A 25984-nucleotide genomic window follows, 5' to 3' on the forward strand; every position below is an offset into this window, starting at 1 on the left:
TGACTATGCATTGATAAAATCAACTACTACTGAAAGAAGTTCCTAAGTGAACCTGTATATATTTTTTCTTTAACTCTCTCTCTGAATGGTGATATCTCTTTAAATATGGCATTGCTATTATTTGTAAACACTGTCCTTCGTTCAAATAGAATTCTATCAATTCCTCTAACATGTGGAAAAACATGTGAATCTACTTTTCTAATTAACCATACCCAAGTCTTTCAGTCTATGAAGACATAATCTGAAGTCCACTTGCCCAAATCGCAGGCAGAACACCAAACAAGGAGAAATAGCTTCAGAAATCTACTCCATTATCCAAAAGGTGACAAATGACAACTAAACTTCCAGGATGCTCATTGCATCACCACTCCTCTACAGCTGGTTCCACGGAAGCATGGAGTGTCCACCAACATACCCGCTACCACCCACAAGGCCACATCCTCCTACCCACCCAGCATGGTAGAGACACAGGGATTGTGACATAAGCAAATACCCTCAGACTGATATATGTAAATGCCAGCCTATGAGCTTCCTGGTAGGGACACCAGCTGTGAAGGCCTCATAACATCCAACTTCTTGCAACTCTCAAGCTGACGGCCTCACGAAGGGGAGGAAGGACTCCTCCATTGGAGAACTGATAGCAGTATTCTGGTAGAGGAGGCATCAAGAGCCCTAGGAGGCCAGCAGTAATCATGTAGGCGCCATGGAAACTGCTATGTGTGTTTGCTGTCCATGTTGTACATGGCAGAGATGTTGTCCGCAGTTATGCTCCTGTCTGTGCTGCAAGTTCATCTTCACCTCAGAGCGGAACTGTACCTGCTTCCCCTGCCCTTACAAAGATGAAGAGAACTGCCAGTTCTGCCACTGCACCTGTTCTGAGAGCCCCAACTGCCATTGGTGTTGCTGCTCTTGGGCCAATGATCCCAACTGCAAGTGCTGCTGCACAGCCAGCAGCAATGTTAAGTGCTACTACTATGAGAGTCGCTGCTGCCGCAATACCATCATCACTTTCCACAAGGGCCGCCTCAGGAGCATCCATACCTCGTAAGTGTCAGACACCAGATGTGGGGCCACATTGGCTCATGAAAACTAGGGACCACTTGCCAGCTGTGAAGTCCACAGGGAAGGCCAATGCGCCTCTGAGTTCATTTGTTTATCTAAAAGAAGGAGCTAAGAATTTTGTAGCAATTAACTGTATCCTAACTGGTCACTATGTATGTAGACCATGAGTTCCAAATCTAAGTGCCATGAACTATGAAAATGAGCACTGCACTCCTCTGAACCCCAACTCTCTCATCTGTACAAAATAGTAATAGCTAATAGTTAGTGCTTAAGCAACTTGCCAGGAACTTCATGCATGACCCCAGCTAACCCCTCACCCTAAGTCCACTGTTTCCATGAGGAAACTGAGCCTTTGAGAAGTAAAGTTGCCCCAGGATCACACAACTGGAAAGATGCAGAGTCAGGATTGGAACCTAAAATTTGGGATCTTAACTTTAAAATGCTGTATTGCAAAATGGAGACAATACCCCCCCCCCCATGATATTGTAGATATAAGGATTAATGTATGTGCTTTGTAATCTGTATGTGATATAAAAATATAAACTGCTCTTTCTCTTCCTATGAACTCTTAATACCTGCAACATTTAATAGAAAAGTAAGAATTTCTACAGGGCACTTTTGTCCCTGAGGATCACATAAATACCCCATACATCCATGAACTCCTACTACCTTCTTTTTCCCATCCAGAAGTCCTAGTACTCAGGGTCTCGATTACGCATTTGGAGTACTAACCCTCCATATTAGGTCCTACATTATCCTCACCTGCTCTACCAAACCAGTCTTTTTGTGTCATACATGAGGGGAGTCTGCAGTAGTAAGAGCACACTTCTTAGAAGGCGAAAGATGACACCACCATAAGATGACAGGATTAGAAGCGGCAGAAAAATAGAAGGCAGTTTGAAGGCTTTCAAGCCTGTAAAAGCAATTCTGTAAGCAAAGGTTTGGTGAATTCAGGGGAAAGATATTATTCATCTTGCAATTAAACATTTAGTAGATGCTTAACAAACATAACTCTCCACCCATGACCCTCTCATAGTGTTTGCATAAATAGGAAATCCAGGGACTCTCGATGCAATTAAACATTTAGTAGATGCTTAACAAACATAACTCTCCACCCATGACCCTCTCATAGTGTTTGCATAAATAGGAAATCCAGGGACTCTCGATGCAATTAAACATTTAGTAGATGCTTAACAAACATAACTCTCCACCCATGACCCTCTCATAGTGTTTGCATAAATAGGAAATCCAGGGACTCTCGATGCAAGTCTAGAAATCCTAAAGCATGGAAAAAGGTGTCCACACTCCTCTCTTAACTACCTCATTTTCTGTGTAGCAGCAGCTGAACCTCTGAGCCCATTTCAACAGGAAAGGGATCAAATTGGTGCTTTAGGAAAATGCCTTAGGATCAGTAGCTCCCCAACGTTATTGTGCATTGAAGTCACCTGGGGATCTTTTAAAATTACTGATGCCTGATCCCCACACCCAAAACATTGATTTTATTGGTCTGGGGTACCACCTGAGCATCTGAATTAATTAGAATCAATCCCGCGCTTCAGGTGATTCTAATGTGTAGCATGGCCTGCAGGAGGCTAGGAGGGAAGCCAGGAGATTTGACAGGTGATACAGTAAGAATCCAGGTACAAGAACAGGCCTGATTTTGGGAGAGAGAGGGGGCTGTGTAGAGGAGCAGAGACAGGATATCTCAGCAAGAAGATAAAAGCGCTGGGCTTGATGACTGTTTTGAAATGGAACCATGGCCACTGAATGCCCCTTCCAAGCCTAAGGCTTTTGGAAGATGGGCAGGGATGCTACCACAAGTGTTAGGAGGTCAGCTCTGGGTGCTTTCCTTCAATCTGGCCTCTCTCCTGGCTTCTGACCCTCTGCCTCCCCTGTTTCTCATCACCACTTTCTGTTCAGTACCTTGCTTGTCCTGCCTCACTCTGGTCTCCTTCATCCCTCTCCATCTTAGTCTTTTTCTCACTTCCTTTTTCACCTCTAACACAGCTACCTAGGCCATTAATACCTGTCTCTTAGCCCTGAAACCTCTTTCTTGTCCTCCAACACCTCCCTCCCTCCTTCTTTCTTTTCTGTGAAAATGCTAGCTCATGAGCTTCCTAGTAGAGATATCTGCTGTGAAGGCCTCATAACAGTCTCTCTTTATATAATACCTTGATTCTCCAGTCCTTGTATTTTAGCAAACTAAAGTCCATCCAGGCACTACATGGACAATTGACCTGTACCTCCAGGTGATCCCTTAAGGACCCATGCAGGAATCTGGGAAAGCAGAGAGGAAATAGAGCTGAGAACATCGAGGCCAGCATGCCTGGAGCTCCCAGATCCCTAAGGGACAAATTTTCCAGGTGCCTTAATCTACACAGGAAGCATTCTCTGTCACCACAGGGCCAATCCATTCCAATATACTTGGGAAGCACCTGTGACTGTCTGGACTCAGACATAGGGAATGTGGAAGACAGGGACACATAAGGAATGCAAGAAGACAAAAGCAGAAAGGAACACAGCCACAATGTCAAGATTAGTATCCAAATACTATTATGCAAACAGAGGAGTTAGCAATAGCGGCAAATTGTGGGCCTATTTACACCTCCATTCCCACAGCTAATTCATTTATTTTTATACACTGCATTTGCTGGTTGTAAGTTCTTAGAACAGGCACTTGAATTTTACAAGTATGCTTTTACTCCATAGTTCTTACGATTAAATGTATGAAATCAGCCTCAGGCATTAGACAAATGGAGAGCTTTAACACACACAAATGAAACAGTAGAAGCACATATTTTTCACAGACTTGGCCACTATTTTCCTTTACTGTGATTTCTCTCTACTGCAGACATTAGCTGGTTAGTAGCAATGGGATGTAATTATAGTGGCCACATTTACTGAATGCTTACTATGTACCAGCAGTTAAGCACTTACATGGATTATCTCATTTAGACTTTATAAAAACCTCACAAAGCAAGTAGTACTGTGAGCTTTGATTTATAGTTAAGAAAACTGAACATGAGAGAGGTTTAAAAAAAAATCTCAGAAGGTACAACTGTAAAGTGGTGCATTTTTATCACACATGCTCTGCCTCTAAAGCCCAGATCCATTACCATTACCTATTGGTCTGGTTGGCAGACCACACAGGTTCTAGGCTTGGCTCAGGTAGACTTGCTCTGTGTTCCACCTATGTATAATAATGTCAATGTCCTCCAGGAAAAAAAAAAAAAAGCCCTAAGAACACACCTGTAGTTGGACAAGATTGTATTTATTGACTCATTGCAACAAGTGAGAACATAAAGCATGGGAAAGTGTAAAGTACCTTGAAAAGTTATTACAGGATTTGAGCTCATGTTAGGTGAGGACACGGGAGTAAATCTACCAAATATTTTAATAAATCTTATCTAGAAGGTGGGAAGAACAGAGTGACCCGAAAGCTGCTGAAAAAAAAAGAAAAAAAAAAAAAAAAAACACGGTTTTTTGGTTAAAAAAAAAAAAATCAACCAGGATAGGGGGATGTTGGGTCATTTTTGTGATTTAGACAACGTTCTTGTCTGAGTCCAAACATTATAAAGTGGTCTTGTTTCTGCTTTGATCCAAAGTCACAGAGTGGCCTTGTCTGATACTGTGTTCTTTGATATTACGGATGTCCAGCGGAACACCGAGGCCTAGCTAACAACGCCTGACCAGTCTCTGCTGCTTTTCCCTTGCTTAATAACAGCAAGCAGTTGCAGCACACTGGCTCTGCTATTAGTCCGTACAAGCATTAAACTCAATTTTAATCTTCTCAAGAAACTCTGACATGAGTACTAATTTTATAACAAGGAAACAGGCCGAGAGGTTAACTGGCTTACCTGAGGTCACCCCGCTGAAAAAATGGTGGAGACAGGTTGAGAACGCAGGCACCTTGGCACTCAGCTCAGGCTCCTCACCACCACACTAGACTGTCCCTCAGGAACCAAGAGTTCTTTCAGAGGTAGAGGCAGAGCAAGCTCTTGAGCCTGCCTCCTGAAACCCTGCCTTTGCTTCTCCTTTCAGCTCCAAGACTGCCCTGCGCATTGGGAGCAGCGATACCCAGCTGGATGAAGTGAAGTCAGTACCAGCCACAAGCCACCTGGTGAACCACCTCAATTGCCCCATGTGCAACCGGCTGCGCCTGCACTCATTCATGCTGCCCTGCAACCACAGCCTGTGTGAGAAGTGCCTGCGGCAGCTGCAGAAGCACGCCGAGGTCACCGAGAATTTCTTCATCCTCATCTGCCCAGTGTGCGACCGCTCGCACTGCATGCCCTACAGCAACAAGATGCAGCTGCCGGAGAACTACCTGCGCGGGCGCCTCACCAAGCGCTACATGCAGCAGCACGGCTACCTCAAGTGGCGCTTTGACCGCTCCTCCGGGCCCATCCTCTGCCAGGTCTGCCGCAACAGGCGCATAGCGTACAAGCGCTGCATCACGTGCCGCCTCAACCTGTGCAACGACTGCCTCAAGGCCTTCCACTCGGATGTGGCCATGCAAGACCACGTCTTTGTGGACACCAGCGCCGAGGAACAGGACGAGAAGATCTGCATCCACCACCCATCCAGCCGCATCATCGAGTACTGCCGCAGTGACAACGAATTGCTCTGCACCTTCTGCAAGTTCTCTTTCCACAATGGCCACGACACCATCAGCCTCATTGATGCCTGCTCCGAGAGGGCCGCCTCACTCTTTAGCGCCATCGCCAAGTTCAAAGCAGGTCCTCCCCTTCTCCACTCCTTCAGCCTAACTTCTAGTTCAGGAACACATGGGGAAGATGGCGTGGGGCAATCTGTTAAGTGAGTGCCTTAACAGATTCCACCTAGTGGAGCAATCAAGACACCAGGAAACACTGTGCTATCCTGCAAGTCACTATCCTATCCTGATGTCCGCTCCTGGTAACCACTACCAGTCACTTAACTTCCCCGTGCCTTGCTTTTCTCACCTATGAAATAGGGGAATAGTAGTGACCCCCTCACTGGATTGCCGTGAGGATTAAGTGAGTTACTCTATGTAAAGAATGCAAAAAGTCATATGACAAGTGCATAAAGATGTTATAATCTTGATTATAATCTGCATGTCCTCAGGTCTCATTTTCTCCTTTGGAAAATGAAGACTTTGATCCTATAGTATACTGACGTTCTGTGACATTCTAAGGTGTTCTGTCACTGTTGGATCTCTTTGGTTTTCCTAAATGTGCAGGGGGAAAGAATTAAGTCGGGGGAAAGAATTAAGTCAGTGCTGAGAATTATCTCAATGTTAAATTTCCCTCCATGAATTTTTTCCAAAACTTGCAGATGCCAAAGTAAATAAACTGGCAGCAAACATATAACAACAGGGACAACTCATAACTAGCCAATGGTATTCTAGTCAACAGCTTATTTTTCCTCTGCATTCTTGTTCGTGGTGATTTGGTTGTTTTATATTGTTACATATAATATTGCTTTAAGTGAAATAATATTTCAGTGATGGTTTCAGTGATGGAACCAAGCATAATAATATTTCACAGGATTCAGCAAAGAGCCCATAATTTCTGTTTCAGTGACAAAACCAAGTATAATCATATTTCACAGGATTCAACAAACAGCCCCATAATTTCTGGGTATGTCTCTACTTGGTCAGACATTAGAATCCAAAAGATTCCTTTAGTGCCCTTTACCCTCAGGAATAGTTCCTTGTATAAAGGCCAACTTAACTCAGGCCTGTGGAGCACATTTTGTCTAATCTCAATGATTGCTACAGTACAGGCATTAAAATGTCCTCCATGGATAAGCCAACTGTGGTTCAAAAAAATAATTAGGACAGGCAACTAATAAGTGGCAGATGCAGTCTATTTGACTCCAGTGTCCACCATTAATTCCACAACACTTATTTGACAGTCTACTCTGTGCTAAGCAGTGACCAGAATCTGAAGATGAAGAGATTGCAGGGGAGGAAGGGGGAACCACCACCACCATCCATGGTCTGTTTCATTAAGGAGTGGCCTGCAGTCAGTTACCAAAGTGCACCAGATCAACCCAGGCCTTTCGCATTGTCAGATCTGTTAGTCTCCAACATTCAGATAGGCCTACACACTGGGAGGGAGGCAGCTTTTCCTTGAGCTGCACAGAAAGGTCCCATTGGATGTAAAGGTGGGTCCGAAACAGGTTTTGCTAATGACCACATCACCCCTGACCTCTCAGCAGCTTCAGGAATACCTTGATTTTTCTCAATTGCCACATACCTGGAAACCTTGCTTGTCAATTGACATTTATTTAATTTTGGAACCACCACCAGGGAAGACTTCATATTAAAGGAAGCCTGCAGGAGCCACATATTACCAAGAAAATGGTAGAACTGTTGGTTCCAAAAGGGTTTTCTGAAGGTGGGACTCACTGCCTCCCTAGGCCAGGGCTTGGCTGAATTCTTTGGCCAAGCATGGCGAAGGTGCTGCTTTCTACAGCCTACTGTGCCTTCCATCCCTCTGTAGGGAAACTTGTCCTTAATACATGTGAAACTTAGGATAGTTTTCTGAGTGCAGGGCACCTAAAAGTCAGACAACAAAGCTCAACTCAAGGTGGGGGGAAAATGCCTGTCCAAATTCCAAGGAACCCAGCAGTTGGAAAGGGAAAAAGGGATGATAGGTAAATTAGATATTAGCTGTAAGTAAATAATTTAACCTTTCATCCTTGACGAAGAAAGAAACAGACACACAACATTTTTTTAACCAGGGTTCAAACTTGTTCGTGAGCACTTGATTCACTTTTCTGGGAGGTACCATAAATTGGCATTCTAAACAGATCTCCGGGTTATTCAAAAGCAAGTGATCTGGGAATACACATTGAGAAACTTGGGAACCTAGAGAGAAGATCCATTTTAGAAACTTGACTAAAAACTGATGCCCCTGTCCCATCCACACAGAGGTGCAGGCTCAGCAAGACGGACTTTTAAAAAACTCCTCATGTGATTCTATGGTGCAGGCAAGGTTGAGAACCACTGGAATAAAGGGAGCTCAAAAGTTTAGGTACCTGACACTCAAAGTGTGGTTCAAGGACCAGTAGCACTGGCATCACCTGAGAGCTTGTTAGAAATGCAGAATCTCAGGACCCACCCCAGGCCTAGTGCACCAGAATCTGCATCTTTAACATGATCCCAGGAGATTCTCTGGGTTAGATTCTAAACCTCACTGTACACTGCCTCACCTGGCTTCCTGAGCCCCAATACAGGCCCATTGATTCAGAATCTTAGCAGATGAGTCCAAGAGAAGTGGTTTTTTTTAACACTCTCTCAGGTTATTCTGGTACTCACAGAGGGCTGAGAGCCACAGCGGAAGCAATTAAGAACCTAGTTTGGAGCTAGACAAATAGAATTAGGGACAGAGCCTAGTTTCTCCCATTTACCTGATATGTAACACTGTGCAGTCACTTAACTTCCCTGGGCCTCAAGCTTTTTCATCTATAAGTGGAAACAATATCTTCCTTGTAAGAAGATATATGTGATATATAATAACATATGGATCTGGTCCATAAAAAGTGTTTAATAAATAGCAACTAGTTTTAAGTGTTTTGCCTAAAAAAGAGAGCTTGATTTGACTTCGTTTAAAATCAGCTCTTGCAGAGCTTTCATATTTGTAGAAGTTTGGGATGGGACATTTCTGGCTTCCTCTGTCTTTTTTCTCCTCCTGGAGATGCCTTCTTCCCCTCATCTAAGAAATTTTTATCCTGCTTCTCAAGACTTTGCCCTACATAAGCCTAATTAATCCCTAATACAGCAAGAAATTTCCTATCCAAGTACCTTTAACAGTAGGTAACTATTGAATAGTCAAAGAAAATAATGCACAAAGTAGAATTCTGGTTGCCATAGTCACAGTGCATTGGGGAGGGCAAGAAACACTTCTCAGCACTGAAATCGCACCCTGGTAGTTTCCCTTTCAGTCTCACCTGCATCACCTCATCTTTTCTGAGCCACTGTGAGAAAGGAGATGGCAAGAAAACAGTGGGGCTTCAGGGAGTTAGCCAGAGAGTGACACTGCTGGCATTCACCAATGAGATGTTAGAAGACAGGAAAGAATGGCTTTTACTCAACAAATACACTTTCTCACCTCTACACACCATAGTCATAGTGGTAATGTGGTCCCTGTTCGCACGATCTGACAGAATTCTAGGGTTTCCCATACTCAAGTGCACACCTTTGTTACAATGACCACCACTCACAGAAGTCCAGCTTCCTATGAACCCAGGATAGTGTTATGAACCAAGTGCAAAAATAGCTAGTCATCCCCACTCCTGAGTAAAATTTGGTGAGGATTATTGCCCATCAATTCACTGAAGAGTTTACCTTCATGAGAAGAATCTTATCTGTAGAAGATTGACATTCTTCTAATGGCCACAGAAGGTTGACATTCTTCAAATTGCTCCTTAATGCCTCAAATCCTTTAAAGCTAACAAAGGTATTCATTTCACCTTTCACATAAAGCTCATTTCACAGACAGAGATGTGCCACATGCTCACCCTGCTATAGCATCCTTCAATTATAGTATCTTTGGATTTATTCATAACTTGAGCACAGATGCCCTCTCATAATCACATCCATATCCTTAGTGCCTAAAAGATACATGGCATGTAACAGGACTCCAGTAAATGTTTGTTGAATGACTGAGTGAACTTAAAATCCAAATACCATATGAGGGGCACAAGATAAATTGGTTTTCCTTGAAGTGTGACAGCAGACTCTTTTTTGAAAGGAGTGGGGGAAAGGCAAAGAGAAGTGACATAGCTGAACCACAAGAGAAACAAAGCGGGGAAAGGGCATGTAAGAGAGCCACCTCAATGAAGGGAAGCTTTGCTGATTTCCCACTGTTGTATAGGGCTGGAGGCTTAGCGAATGATGCAAGACAACCTTTAGAAGTAGTCAGCAGAAACTTAGTTCTTCCTCTTACCATTGCAAAAGCTTAGGTTTCCGACAGGGAAAAGCAGGCACCAGTCACTTTGTGACTTCACCTCTTCTCAAGTCCAACTTGCAGACAATTGAAATCTGGTAAAAACCAATACCAAGGCTGGGCTTGAACTTCCAGTCTCAGAAGGGATTACTGTTACAAGATAGAAATATCCCAGGGAAGGATCAGAGGGGGAAGAAGGGGAAGGTGTAGTAAGGAGGCCAAATTCATTTCATAAACCTATTCTAGCCTGTTTCAGCCCAACTACAAGTGCCTTCCCTCCCTCTTCATTCACCTCCTCGGAGCCCAGGGTAATTTGTTCTAGCTTGCTACTGGCTTTGACACCTGGGGAGATGAAAATTTTAAAAGTAACTAACTTGGCATTTTTGCAGTCCGATATGAAATTGATAACGACCTAATGGAATTCAACATCTTAAAAAACAGCTTTAAAGCTGACAAGGAGGCAAAGCGAAAAGAGATCAGAAATGGCTTTCTCAAGTTGCGCAGCATTCTTCAGGAGAAAGAGAAGATCATCATGGAGCGGATAGAGAATCTAGAAGTGTCCAGGCAGAAGGAAATTGAAAAATATGTGTATGTTACAACCATGAAAGTGAACGAGATGGATGGTCTGATCGCCTACTCCAAGGAAGCCCTGAAGGAGACTGGCCAGGTGGCATTCCTGCAGTCGGCCAAGATCCTGGTGGACCAAATCGAGGATGGCATCCAGACCACCTACAGGCCTGACCCACAGCTCCGGCTACACTCAATAAACTACATGCCCTTGGACTTTGTTGAGCTTTCCAGTGCCATCCATGAGCTCTTCCCCACAGGGCCCAAGAAGGTATGCTCCTCAGGGGACTCACTGCCCTCCCCCTACCCCGTGCACTCAGAAACAATGATTGCCAGGAAGGTCACTTTCAGCACCCACAGCCTCGGCAACCAGCAGATATACCAGCGAAGCTCCTCCATGTTGTCCTTCAGCAACACTGACGAGAAGGCCAAGGTGGGTCTGGAGGCCTGTGGGAGAGCCCAGTCAGCCACCCCCGCCAAACCCACAGATGGCCTCTACACCTACTGGTGCACTGGAGCAGACAGCCAGTCTGTACAGAACAGCAGCAGCTTTCACAACTGGTACTCATTCAACGATGGCTCTGTGAAAACCCCGGGCCCAATTGTTATCTACCAGACTCTGGTGTACCCAAGAGCTGCCAAGGTAAGAAAGGTTCTGGGCCCAGTGGGGAAGGTGGGAGGGTTTGGGGTATAGAGTAGAAGTGAGTAGTCAAGAAAAGTTACACTTATCTCTTTGACCTCTAGGATCTGGCCACTCAAATCTGCTCCTCTAGACTCTTTGTGGTCATCCCATTCAAAAGGGATAAGTTCCGGGAATCTTAAGTAACCCAAGATTAGCTTAAACCAAACAGTCAATATATTTAACTTATAGTCGTAAATATATCTGAAAGCCCTACCTCCACTGCAAGGGCAACTTCTCAACTGAAAGAGAACCCAATTTGGGAACCAAAGTAATTTGAAGACACTACTTGACAGTGTAATGTTTCCCAAAGGAAAGCCTGTAATAGAGACAGCACAGAAACTGGAGTTACAAATGCAGGCTCCATTACCTATCAGCTGTTTCCTCTAAATTGCTACCTTTCCTAAAGCAAATATCCAGACTTTCTATGATTTGGAAAAATTGGGAGGATCATTCCCGATGAAATTTCAACTCTTCTGAGATTCAACCCGCCTTGAAGGCAGAGAGTGAAGAGTGGAGTCTCTCACAGATCTCTATAAGTGCCATTGCCTGGCTTCAAGGGACATGACTTCCCTTTGACCCTCTTGACCTAACATGGACAACATGAACAAATGACCTTTTCTTTAACATACCTTTCAAATCTAGCTGAACCCACATTGAATTGTTTGTAGAACACTTTATTAAGGTTTATGGAGGAAAAAAATTAACATGCAATGAAAAATTCTATTTGAGTGCCTCTTTCCTCCTCTTGGATTTTTTTCTAGAGTCAGCCCATGGCCTGCTCCCATGTGGCAGAGTTCATCTTTTGTCTCCCATAATCTGAGAACACTCCCAAAGACTTTTAGATCCTTGAGTTCTAAACTAGCAGTTCTCAAACATTGATGGCACCTGGGGATCTTGTTAAAATGCAGATTCTATTTTAATAGGTTTCAGTGGGGCCTGAGATTCAGGTTCTCACAAACTTCCAGGTGCTGCCAATGCTGCTGTCTACAGCCTACACTTTATTATTAAGGATCTAAAAAATGAAGGCCAGACACAGACCAAGCTCTACTTTTCCATTCTCCTGACACATCATAATCTATGTTTTGTTGTCTATAACTGACACAAAGAACAACCCATACTTTGCAAGATAGAACATTCCATGGGCTATTGACATAATGAAGTGTTTCTGCCCTTCACATAAGCAATGCCCATAACTGAGCAGCTGAACTACATTTCCAAATGATACTAGATCAGCAAGGCCTATAGTGTATGCTTATTACCTCAGGGATAGCACTGGGTCTCATCTCCTGGCCAACTCAGACCTCTTAAGAAGTTGGTAGGCTCTTGCTATGGAGCCAGAGGATTGGTAGTATCTGCTTTATACCTGGGCACGGAAAAGAGTCACCCCATGCCACCTGTTAGTCATCCCTGATGAGCTCAAAAAAGGGACCTACGCAAAACAACTCAGTCAAGTCATTTGCTGTCAAAAGAGGACACCTAAACCTATTGCCTAGACAGTGATATTTGATTTTAAAATATCATTGATTCATATTTTAGGATAACGGAATGGACTTTATACAGGAATCATAGTGCTTAGCAATGCAGAAGATTAAGTTTATGTTAACATCACTCTCAAATCTTTAGGATTTTAGCATGGAAAATATTCTAAAACTTAATGTTGTAACTTTTCAATATGTATTGTTAATATCCTAGAGATTTTTTAAACTCAATTTTAGTTCTAGGAATCTCTTCCAAGAAAATTCTTTAAAATTCAGACAAATATTTATGCCCAACAGTATTTATTACGGCATTTATTTAGTAGAGTATAAAATTAGAAACAACCTAAATGTTCAACCATAGAAGGATTAAATTATTTCAGGAGAAATTTTAAAGATGGTAGTTTACTGAATTTTTAATGATTTAGGAAAACATACAACATAAGTAAAAGAAAATAGAAATCAAAGCAACATAATCCAAGTTATATATATATATGTTTGTGTGTGTGTGTGTGTGTGTGTGTTCTGAAATTGCAAAGAAGTAATAATGAATTAACTGAATTGTGAGATTACGAGTGATGTTTATTTTCTTCCCCTCTATTTTTCAGTATTTTTCAAGCAGGAGGACAATTGTCACCTCCATGTTGGCTGACAGTAACAGTCACAAACCTTCTGTTTGTGAAACTCATTACAAGCATCATGCCAGGCCTCATCACACAGCCTTCCAAGACTTGTGCATGGTCTAATTAAAAGTCTTTGGCAGCTACAGGGGATGGGGTCAGCTTTAACTCACCCCACAGATAGTCAACATCACAAATCTTTAATAGAAAGAAAACTGAATGATGTATACTAGTACCACACCAGTATGTTCATTTCTTCCATAGGTTTACTGGACATGTCCAACAGAAGACGTGGACTCTTTTGAGATGGAATTCTATGAAGTCATTACTTCCCCTCCTAACAACGTACAAATGGAGCTCTGCGGACAAATTCGGGACATAATGCAGCAGAATGTGGAGCTGCACAACCTGACCCCCAACACAGAATACGTGTTTAAAGTTAGAGCCATCAATGATAATGGTCCTGGGCAATGGAGTGATATCTGCAAGGTATTGTGTACATTATTTCTCAGATTTTTTTTTTCTATGATAGGTTCTGGATGAGGCCCTGTTAAGATGATCATGAGATTATAGAACTCACCATGGGACTCTTCCTCTAAGCACAGAACATTTGTTAACTTGAGGCCAAAGAGAGGGCTGCTGGCCTCAACCAGACTTTGCAGATGAAGCCTGAGAACTGTTCTATTTGATTCAAAAACATTTCTTCTAGGCATTGTGTAGAGATGTAGAGATTCAGAGGAAAATAAACAATCCCTGCCTTCAAGGTGCTCAGGGTCTAGTAAAAAAAAATTGTTGTGTGAGAAGGATATGAAATGGTTGTGGTATGAGAAAGATAAAAATGAGGTGCTATTCTCAGGCAAGGATGGGGTGCCAGATTTAACAAATAAAAATAGAGGGTACCCAGATACAGATAAAACACCAAGACTGCCCAGAGCTGCTATCTTACCATATAAGCATAAGGATGTTCTTTGGAATCAGGGTCAATTATGTCTTAATCAGGAATTCTTTAGAAGCAAAAAAAAAAAAAAAAAAAAAAAAAAAAAAAAATCCATTCATTTCAGCTTTTGAAAAGAGAAATTTATGACAAAGATAGAGACCACTCCTAGGATATGCATCTGATCTGATAACCAAGGGAACTAGAGAGTTGTCAGTTTCTCTCCCTCTCTCTCTTTCTCTTCTCTTCCTCTCTCCCTGCTTCCTTCTCTTTCTCACTCTCTCATTCTCTTTGCTTCTCTCTGGATCTGCACCATTTTTGGCTAGCCCTTAGTTTCTGCTCCCTAAAATTCAGCTTGTATATGGTTTTGAATTGTCATGCCCCAGCCTCTGTGTGACCTTAAAGCTCCAATGCCCAACAGCATCTGACCAACCATACTCTCTTTGTTTCCTTAGTCAAATGTTTGAGGAAAAGAATCCAAGTGGTTGCTACCTCTAGTAATAAAGGCAAAGCAGGAGTAAGGGTGGTCAGTATACCAATAGCAAACCTCCTAGGGTGGGACTACTTATCCTGGTTGCCAGCCCCCGGGGGGCATGCTCTGCCTCATAGAGTCCAGCACCCATGGGCACACACACACACACACAGAGAGAGAGAGAGAGAGAGAGAGAGAGAGAGAGAGAGAGGTCAAACCTGGCACAGGAAGGACGTGGGATGGGGAAGTCTGCTAGTCACTCCTCCTGCCAGCCTCCAGCCAATTACACTGCTGCTCAGTTGCCCCAAAGCCCTTCTCATTCTTGATACCCTTCTCTTCAGAACATGAAATGGGAATGCCCATGGCTGCCCCACATCTGCATGTCTTCTTGACTATGGATTTTTCCTTCCTTCTAATCCCATCTGCCTTTTCAGTTTTTAGGAATTCCTCAAAATTGTCTTGCCCATGAAGGGCACTCAGTGCTGTTGCTAAATACATGTATATATATATATATGTATTTATACATATATACACATATATACATATACATATATATGATATATATATATCAATCTATTATTTTCAGATGCCAGGGAAGGAACAGGCGGAGATACCAAAGTATGTAATCAGTCTACCACCTCAGTCCCTCTTGGCTTTTCTTAGGTAGAGTTTTTGTCACCCTCTGAAACTATGGACTCCTTGAGAACAAAATTCACATCTAATTCATGGTTCTTTCTCCCACAGTGCTTACCACAGCACTTTGCATATAGCAGGTTCTTAATGGTTATTGAATGAGTATATGAGTGAAAATGTGACCAAATAAATGAACATATAAAGAATGTCTAAATTAAAGAGTGAAGAAATAAATTGATAAATAAAATTAATAATTACAAAGTACCATAAGATGCCTGAAAGCTGTTAAGTGTTTTATATAATCAGTCAAGAAATAGCATTCCCCTTGAAACCGTGTTTATGTGATTAATTTGCCCGCCCTGTAAAAGAAGGAAATGCATTCCAGTCCCTTTCTTTTTTACACAATATCTAAATGAGCAGAGCCCTAATTAATGAGGTTTTCTGAAAGCTTCATTTTTATCTGACTTGAGGAGCTGCAATATAGATTTTTCCTTCAGAAGCAATTCTTCCTCCCTTCTTTGTGATTATATTAGCATTCCAGAGGAAAGACTGGTTTCCTTAACATTTGTCATGATTTGCATAAGTAAAGCCTTCAATACCAAATGAAAATAAGATGTGTGTTTGAATGACATTTATAAAGTTTCATAAAAGTAATGACTTCATTTCTTTCCTATAAAATCAAAATTTTTTCCTTGGCATCAGTTCTATGCAGGTATTCCTGAAAGGTTTCACTTAAAATGTTGTAATGAGGCAGCAGAATCATTTCTTATTCAAAATGTAATATTTCCATCATGTATTTTTGTTTTAAAAAGTGAAATAACACCTTTTATATTTTATTTGCATAATCTAGGACTTAGTTTTTAAGAGATGTATTTGGTGTATAATACATGCAGCAAGAAAATTAACTTTAATCATTTTGAAAGTTCCCTTTTGAAAGTCATCTTTATGTCAGATGGGGTATATTCACTATCACTAATCATCCCAACCACTGGGAAAGGAGGGAGTGATTGCTTCCATTTTACAGATAAGAAAAATGAGGCTGTAAGAAACAAAGTGGCCTCATGGAAGGAAGTAAAGTGTCAGGCCTCATGGAAGGACAAGGTGAGTGGACACCTTGGTCTACATCCAAGCCCACAGCCCTTTCTTCCCCCGTACCACAATCAGATGGAACTAAGTCTGGAACAGGGTAGGCTCAGCCCTGGGGACATAGTACTTTACTCTGGGAGAATGATGTCAAAGCCAACAGCAGGGAGGGCTGAACTTTTATTTTTTGAAAGTCAACATTATGCATTGAAAAGAGCATTGTATTTGGTCTTGTGTGCCTGGGTTCAAGTCCCAACTCCACTAGCTGCAAGTCCATGAGGATAGGTGTTGGTCTTACACACCCTTCTGTGCCCATTGTCCCTAACTGAAAGCTTCTAACATCAAAGAGCCTAACTAGTATTTTTGAAGGGTAGAGAAATGTGTTTTTAGGTAAGTCATGTACGTGTTGACCTCAGTTTCTTCTCCTGCTCTTCCTCTGGTCCTCAATATATCTGTTGACCATCATTTCCATTTCTGAAAACAGTCTCCTTAGTTTGACTCACTGTCCCCCTCCGACTTTATATCTCAGCTGACTTCCCTGAAAGCTTCCCACAACAAATCTAAATGCCCATCTGTGTATTAGTTTCCTATTATTGTTGTAACAAATTAGTAGTTTAAATAATACAAATTATTTATTTCCTTACAATTCTGAAGAAGTCCAAATGCGTTTCACTGGGTAAAATCTGTGTCCGCCGTATTGTGTTTCTTCTGGAGGACCTGAGGGAGAATACATTTCCTTGCTTTTTCCAGTTTCTAGAAGCCACCCGCATTCCTTGGCTCACTCCCCTTCCTGAATCTTCAAAGCCAGCAATATTGGGCTGAGTCCTCACACTAGCATCTCTCTGGTTCTCTTCCACCTCCATCTTCTACCTTGAAGGTCCCTTGTGATTGCATTGAGCCCACCTGATAATTCAGGCTAGTCTCCCTACCTGAAGACCAGCTGGGCCGGGTGCAGTGGCTCACACTTGTAATCCTAGCACTTTGGGAGGCCGAGGGAGGAGAATCTCTTGAAGCCAGGAGTTTGAGACCAGACTGGGCAACATGGCAAAATCCTGTCTCTACTAAAAATAAAAAAAAAAAAGTCAGCCGGGTGTGGTGGTGTGTGCCTGTCATCCCAGCTACTCGGGAGGTTGAGGCACGACACTCGCTTAAGTCTGGGAGGCAGAGGTTGCAGTGGGCCAAGATCATGCCACTGTACTCCAGCCTGGGTGACACAGTGAGACTCCAAGTAAAAAAGTAAAAAGACCAGCTGACTAGCAACCTTAATTCCTCTTTGTTCTGTGTGTAACATAACATATTCAAAGATTCTGGGATTGGGACATGGACATCTCTGGGATCCATTATTCTGTCTACCACAGTGTGTAAAGTGGATGTCCTTGGTGTCTGATGTAGCTCAGGAAGTAGTCCTGCCAGCTGCCCTGAGTCTCTGCAGTGCTGCTGTCTTCCTCCTCAGCCTGTGCTCCTGCTGAAACCCCAGCCACACAGCAGGACTGCCTGTCCATCATGAAATTCCCTTCCTGATTTTTCCTCTTCCTGCTGCAGACTCTCAGGCTGAGCCACACACCTTCAAAGATTAGGGTTGGAGGTCATTCAATCTGAATGACCACCAATATTTCACACTCAGAATAACTACCCCAAGCCTACCCGCACAGCCACCCACACACTCATAGTGGCTCTGTGCCCTAAAATGAAACCAAGATGGTTTGCATTCTTTATCTCCTTAGAATTTATTCTTTTCCAAAGAGCTCCTGACCTTTCATGTAAGTAGAACCCTGTAGGTCCTTCCTTTACTTGCCCTGCAGATAGGCTTGAATCCTGGAACAAGTATAATTTAGGATCATGTTGGACCTGATTTCTTTTTAACCTCATGTACAGAGGTCTGAATTAATTATACACCTCAATTATGGTCCATCGTTAGCACTGATCTATACAAAGACCTATTCTTATTTATATATTCCCTTTTGTGACATTCATTCTGTTTTATGTGTTCTTCCATGATTTGCATTGTTGTTTTCAATGTGTCATTAATTTACACAATTAGCATTGTGTTACATATCTTACTTTGTCTCTTACCTTTTCTTCTTAAATGTTGTGTTTTTATGTTCCATCCATGTTGCTATGGGCATTTTGTCTTTTATTCCTTATAACATGTGATCTTTCAGAATGTGCATTTGTTCACCGCATGTTACCTCTCTATTTCAGGCAGGATGGACACCCAAGTGACCTCCAATAATGCTGTGGTGAACAGCCTTACATATGACACCTTATGGACACGATAGGGGTGTAAGGGTTCTCTGGGTTATTGATCAGTTTGCTAAGGCTTCCATAAGAAAATGCCACAGACTGGGTGGCTTAAACAAAAATTAGCTTTTGCACAGTTCTCAAGGCTGGAAGTCCAAGATCAAAATGTTGGCAGAGTTGGTTTCTCCTGAGACCTCTCTCCTTGGTTCACAGATGGTCACCTTCTCACTGTGTTCTCACATAGTCCTTTCTCTGTGCACATGCATCGTGCTATCTCTCTGTGTTTAAATTTCCTTTTCTTATAAAGACAACAGTTAGGTTGGATTAGGGTCCACTTTAATGGCCTCATTTTAATTAAATCACCTCTTTAAAGGCCCTATCTCCAAATATACAAAGGCCCTATCACACTCTAAGTACTGGGGGTTAGGGCTTCAACATATAAATTTGGGGTCAGGTGCAATTCACCCCATATTAGATACATATTATGAGTGAAATTTCTAGGCCATTGACATGTGGATACTTAATTTGACCACATCCATGTACACTTCCATAAGGAGTAGATTAGAGCTACTATACCCTAGGCCTCACCTACATTTAGCAAGATCCAACTTTCTATTATTTTGCTAGCCCAATAGGTATAAAATGATATGTCCTTATTATTTTAAATTTCATTTTATATTTTTGTTAGTTTTCAGGATTTCCTTTTCTGTAAAGGACCTGTTGATATCCTTCGCCCAATTTTCTATTGCATTTTTCTTTTTCTAGGTGATTTATAGGACGTCCTTATATATTCTAGGTAGTGGTTTTAGACATTGCTATTATCTTCTCTTCTGACATTTGCCTATCAGCTTTGTTCATAGTGTACTTCATAAAATAGCAGAAATATTTAATTTTGATATAATCAAAATCATCAATTATTTTTTCCTTATGGCTTAACCTTTTGAAGTTTTATTTAAAAAGTCCTTTCTTAGGATTAGATCACAAAGATAACCTTCTATATATTCTTTTATTAAATTTACAGTTTCACCTTTCAAATTTAGCTATTTAATCCGTCCAGACTCTGCCTTTGTATGTATCAAATGTATGTATGTACTCTGCCTATGTAGTCCTAGGTAGGGATGTTCTTTTTCACCATGTAGTGAACCAGTTTTCCCAATACCATCTACCAAGCAATGTCTATTCTTCGTATTTATACAATGGCAATGCCACTTTTATATTCAGTTTCGATATATTTAGGGATATGTCTCTGAGCACTCTATTACATGCCACGGGTCTATATTCCTGCTCTTATATCAATACCATACTTGCTTTATTATTTTTGAACCTCAGCTTTCTGCCATGTCTATATGAACTGCTAAGGTAAGTATGCACATTACCCTTCTTTCTTTTTTAGAAATTATTTAGCTAGTCATAGAAATATATTTCTTCATATACATTTTGGAGTAACTTGAATTCTTAGAAAACATTCAGATAGAATTTATTCAGAAGGCATTGTGTTTCTAAATTAATTTGGAAACAAATAGTATTTGTATAATATGTTTGAACATTTACTCAAACCATAGTCTATGTTCTTTACTGGGGTGTTTAAGTTTTCCTACATAGGTACATGTATTCCTGGTTAAACTAGATTGTTTAGAGATCTAACATGCAGCATGAGGACTACAGTTAATAATATTGTATTGATAGAAAATTTGTTAAGGTTTTAGGTGCTCTTTTCACACACACACAAAAAGGTAACTATGTGAGATGATGGGCATGCTAATTTGCTTGCCTATAATAATTATTTTATTTTGTATACATATGTCAAAACATCATGTTGTATACCATAAATAACTAAGCCAAATAGTTTACAGACTGTTGATATTATGAATGTTATTTTATTATATTTTCTAATGGATTACCAGTTTAGAAAAAAGACTATTTCTGTTTGTAGGATAATCTTGATTCCAGCAGTCTCAAAAACTCTCTTACTATTCTGAGACCCAATCTGCTATTTCTGCTTTTTTTTCCAGGCATATGATCCTGTCTCCTATTAAGAATGATGGTTTTATCTGTTTACTTACAATTCTTGCAACTCTATTTCTTTTTCTTTCCTTATGACTTTGGCCAGAACCTTGAGTCATACATAAAATTGTGGCAGTGTTAGTAGATATCCTTGTCTTATTCCTGACATTAACATTTCTCCATTGAGTTATTTTTATTTAGTTTGTATGGTATATAATCCTTATTAAGTTAAGGAAAATTACTTCTACTGCTAGGTTTCTGAGAAATAGGTACTTATTAAGTTTTTTGCATTATTTGAGGTAATTGCATGATTTTTCTCCTTCAGGCCATTATTCATGAAGTGAATTACATTGATTGATTTTTCTGATACTAAATTCCACTACCATTCATGGAATAAATCCTGTGTGTTCATGATGTATTACTTTTTATTACAGTTGACTTCGGTTAGCTCATATTTTATTTTGGATTATTGCATCTATAATTATAAGGGAATTAGACTCAATTTTTGCTTATATTGTTTTTATCTGGTTCTGGAATCAATATTTCACAAGCTTCATAAAAAGAGCTGGGAAACTTTTACTCTTCTATTTTCTAGAATAACTCTTTCTTAAGAGTTTGGTAGAATTCATCTGAAAAGCAATATAAGCCTGGGGCATTTGGGGCAGGGAAGAGATGTCAATTATCATTTCAATTTCTTTAATATTCCAAGTTTTGTTTTTCTGTTTCTTCTGTCCTCCTTTCTACTCGATTCCCTTGTTCATAGACACACCTCCATCCTCACTGCTCCATTCACATATCACATACAGTCTTTATCTTTGAAGATTCTGACTATACTTTAAAGCAAAACCTCCATCTCCTATTTATGAGTTGATTCCTAGCCCCTCATAGCACCGTTCCATCTTCCTCATGCCCTCTGATAACTCTGTGTGTATCTTAGACATTATTTATACTACTTTTATCAGGATTATCTCTATGCATTATTTCCATTTCTACTCAGCAATGGATAATCTAATATCATGTATATAATATGACCTTTGCCTTGCATGCAGCCCTGTTTTCTCTAAAACCAAAAATTTTGTAAACGTAGACAGCATAATGCTAATAAGGGTCTGGCTTCTTTGTTTTTGCCCTTTCCCTTTATATACAAATATAGAAGGTTAAAAGCTTTCTATATAGAGACTTGTGCCCTGTATAAACATTCCTCTTCACTATCCAAACCTCACCCCCATTCTATCTCAAGTCCTCATTCACCTCAGTAGAACCCATTGATCCAGTGGACTGTCTCATCCCTGGGTCTCGACCTCACTCCATAAATGTTTGGGGGGAAGGAATGGATATGCTGCCAGACCAGACTAGTGAAGAAACCCAGTATCTTCAAGGTAAGACATGGAGGGCAACATCTAAGCTAACTTGGTGAGATTTCTAGGAGGGTTCTTCTTACCCCTCGTGCCCAGTACAGTCTTTCTTTTTCAGGTAGCACTGACCATTCGCTATGATTAAAGATAGTATGAAGTGTTTCTGCTAGCATCAAAGGAAAACAATTGGCAGATTTACAAATTATAGTTCTATTCACTGTTCATCTACTTCTCTAAGAATCTTCTCTTTTCCATAACCAGTGTTGGGACCACAGACATGAAATACTGTCATTTCCCCCACACCCCAATCAAGGTGCTCATGGTCTGGTAAGAAAGTCAGACACATTAGCTGAAACTTAACAACTGATAAGAGCTGTGACAGAACCAAGTTCTAATGACTGAGGAAGGATACAGGGGATCCTCTATGGTGAAGCTCACCTGCGGTCCAGCCCCCTCACTGTCATCAGCACTCAGTCACATGAGCTACCCTAAAAGGAAGTAGGATCTGACCTATGGAATTACAATCTCAGCACACTGTAGCTGTGGGGTTTTGGGAAAGCTGCCTGGTCCTTCTGAGCCTCAGCTTCTTCGTCTATAAAGTGGTGCCAACAGCACTGGCCTCATGTGGTTGTCGTGAGGAGTTAATGAAATGATGTGTGTAGTGTCTGGCATGCAGAAGGGCCCAGACTACTGGGAGCTGTTGTCTATTGGGTGCCATGACTCTGCTTCTGATTGCAGGTGGTAACACCAGATGGACATGGGAAGAACCGAGCTAAGTGGGGTCTGCTGAAGAATATCCAGTCTGCCCTCCAGAAGCACTTCTGAGCCCCTTCAGAGCAGGAAGCAACCTCAGACACATCACAAAGTAGACATATATACACACACATATGTATGTATATTTTTCTCACCACATTCTTCAAGGAGGTTGTAGACAAATGTTTCCGTGACCTCTCAGCTTTCCAACAGTAATCCTGTAAGAGCTAATAAAAGGAAATACCTGACATGGCTTGCTGTTTGTTCAGTGACAGCTATTCGTTATGATGGCAGTAATAAGCAAGACAGTAAGTCTGTATGTTTCCATCTGCTCAGGTCTAGTCCTAGGCTCAGAATTCTGTGGTGTTTTGTAGGAGCACCACCCAGCTTCTGGATGGTAAAAAGAGCACTGTATTTTGCAGTCAGGACCCCCTAGGTGTGCGTTCTAATGCAGGCCTAACTAGCTTTGAGTGTTTGGGCAAGTTGCTGATTGCCGCGGAATTCATTACCTCACCAGGTAGTCTATTTTAAGTAGCCAACATTAAAATGTTTTTCCTAATTATTGAACTTGAATTTGCCTTTTCACAACTTTCAGCCCATGGTCTGAGGTCTACTCTAAGTCATAAACAGTGAGAGCCCTCCCTCTTCTCCTTCTGGACATAGCAAAGGAAGAGCGGCAGAATGCCTGGTTAGAGGATCCACTATGGTCATTTGAAACAAGGCATGGAAGAATGACAAAATCATGTATCAGCTCCAACCTCGCTGAACTGAACTTGGCCTTTCAGACAATATGAAGTCCCTAGAATTTCTTGTCATACAAGGCCCTATCTGCCAGAAATGACCCTCTACTGAACTCCACGCCATTTCTTCCCAGAAAGCACCACCTGTCTTTCAAGACTCAGCTCAACCACTTTCCCCAGTGATCCTCCAAATGAGGATGACACCTTTCTCCCCTGGGTCCCCACTAAGCACAAGGCCCTCCTGTCCCACCCCTATTCTCCATAGAGACACTCATTCTAGCCCTATGATACTTAGGAGCCCTTATTTGTCCTGAGTCTTAGAGCAGAGATGGTGTCTCATTCATCTTCTATCCTCAGTGCTTGGGACAGTGAGGCACGCATTACATGTTAGTACCAGGAGGGACACACCACAGCTGAAAGGCTGACACATAGAATGACTCGCCTCTGAATATCCCCAGGTGCCAGTTTGCACATGAAGGTTTACACACAGAACTGGGACTGCCCATGAAAAGGACCAGGCAGTAACTGGTCTCCATTTCCTCTAACGCCATCCTTTTCAGGAGCTGTGCAACGGGCAGATGTGGTCAGCCCATCTGGCTTCACCAGTAAGACTTCAGCTCTGCAACCCTTTATTTTTCATCACTGCCAGAAAAGGGCTATTCCACAAAGCGATCCATACTGAGGATCTTCTGATAATGTGAGAAAATGAAGCCAAGCAGATTCCTGCTCCATCCCCAGCAGTATTACAACAAGGCATACCCCAGGGAGCTTCATTATGATCCTATTACTGTAAATGATGGCTGGAATCCACCATCAGATTTGGTATTACCATATAATCATTTCTATAAAAGGCTTCAAAATCATTATTAGCACAGAGAATGAATTAAATGACACGCCAGCAGGGATTTTACTACTAACGAACTAAAATGAAATTAAACTAAAAAAAAATAGAACTCTATGAATATTACATTGCAGTGATCACACCTACTCATGGTACCAACAAGAACTAGGCTAGAATTAAATAAACCACAGCACCCTGATCTTGTGTCTCTGAAACCATCGAAACTTGCATTTAGTGACCAAGACAGCTAGTTAGATTCTTTAAGAAGCCCACTTAACCAGTAGCTGACCCATTCTACCAAATGCAATGTGGGTTTGTTAACGGCACAGAAACTGCACATTGTTTGGTCCCTGAGGTTATGGTTTACATCGCTTCCCTCCTCCCAGGCCCATGTCTGAGGTGCAAACATATATACGTGTGTGTGTGTGTGTGTGTGTGTGTGTGTGTGTGTGTGTGTGTGTGTCTCAAATATAATCAAGAGATTTGTAAGTATATGTTTATCAAAAATTCCACTATTTGAGCATATTCTCTCTGTATACAGCTACACATTTTAACATCCTTAACAGCCTTTCTTTAGAGAGGTGTCTATGGCCCTAATTAGAGATAATTAGTGGCAGTGTCTACTTGAGAACATCTTGCAGCCTGTTAGAACAGTTGCTAGTTAAATTTGTAGAAGTTTTTCTTGCCCCCCCCTTTTTTTTGATAACCATTCTAGATTCATTCTTTCTGTTGGCACATCTGTAATGAGACCAGGGGACTGTGGGGACGCAGTGGTGAATTAGAGAGAAACAGTCCCTACGCCATGGATGTTATAGTCTAATGAGTAAGATAAAATAAATGAAGATATAAGCATGTAGATGACTGGAAATGAGAAGTACTAGGAAGGAAAGAGGCATGGAGCTAAGAGGTACCAACTTTAAAGAGGATGCCAGTGAAAGTCTTCTCAAAGAGATGAATTACAAGCTGCTTCCTCAAGAATGAGTGGGAGCCAGCCATGTACGAGCGGAGGAGAAAAGCATTTCTGGACAGAGGGGCAGTAGGTACCACAGCCCTGGGGCAAGAAAAGGCTTGGCATGTTCAGGTAACGAACACAGCTAGAGGCTGGAGTTCAGGGAACAAGGAGGGGAAAAAAAGCAGGTAAATGGCCCTGGCAGAACTTGTGGGCCATCACAGAGAGTAAGTGTCTCAGGAAGCTGGTGAAGGATGTGAAGCAAAATAACATCACACTTGTATTTCCAGCTTAGTAGCATTACTTTCAGTTCCATGTGAAAATGAGTTGTGGAGGGCCAAAGGAAAAGGCAGGAAGACTGTCAATAAATCGACAGTCACCTGGGCTGGGAGGTGGGCTCCAGAAGGAGTCAGCAGCCCTCTGACCAATAGGGTACATGTGAGTGAGTGGGAGAGAGCAATGCCTATGAAGGATGAGGCCTGTGATTCTGGATTAAGCACTGGGTGATGGTGGATCCAGACAGGATAGGATGACAAGTGTCTGGAAAATATCAGAGTTCTGCCTTGGGTGAGTGAAGTGTGAGCTGCTTGAGGAACAGCCAAGCAGAATCAAATAGCAGCAGCTGGGTATTGTAACA

At 41.7% G+C, this 25984-nt stretch overlaps 1 protein-coding gene across 1 annotated transcript; it reads left to right on the forward strand.

The window, feature by feature from the left end:
• Positions 1–497: 497 nt before the first annotated feature.
• Positions 498–23065, forward strand: TRIM42 (tripartite motif containing 42). The gene is made up of 5 exons (XM_010378257.2): positions 498–1044; positions 5104–5801; positions 10388–11208; positions 13607–13831; positions 22803–23065. Exons 1-5 carry the CDS (start codon positions 704–706, stop codon positions 22887–22889), a joined length of 2172 nt encoding a protein of 723 aa, XP_010376559.1. The 5' UTR covers positions 498–703; the 3' UTR covers positions 22890–23065.
• Positions 23066–25984: the final 2919 nt, after the last annotated feature.

Source organism: Rhinopithecus roxellana, chromosome 1 (assembly GCF_007565055.1).
Source record: "Rhinopithecus roxellana isolate Shanxi Qingling chromosome 1, ASM756505v1, whole genome shotgun sequence".
In the NCBI taxonomy this organism is placed as follows: domain Eukaryota; kingdom Metazoa; phylum Chordata; class Mammalia; order Primates; family Cercopithecidae; genus Rhinopithecus; species Rhinopithecus roxellana.

Excerpts from the sequence above, each read along its gene's own strand:
- TRIM42 (XM_010378257.2), top strand. The coding sequence starts at position 704 with ATGGAAACTGCTATGTGTGTTTGCTGTCCATGTTGTACATGGCAGAGA. Across the intron at positions 1,045-5,103 it reads CTCAGGAGCATCCATACCTC|CTCCAAGACTGCCCTGCGCA; the intron begins GTAAGTGTCAGA and ends TTCTCCTTTCAG. Across the intron at positions 13,832-22,802 it reads AATGGAGTGATATCTGCAAG|GTGGTAACACCAGATGGACA; the intron begins GTATTGTGTACA and ends TTCTGATTGCAG.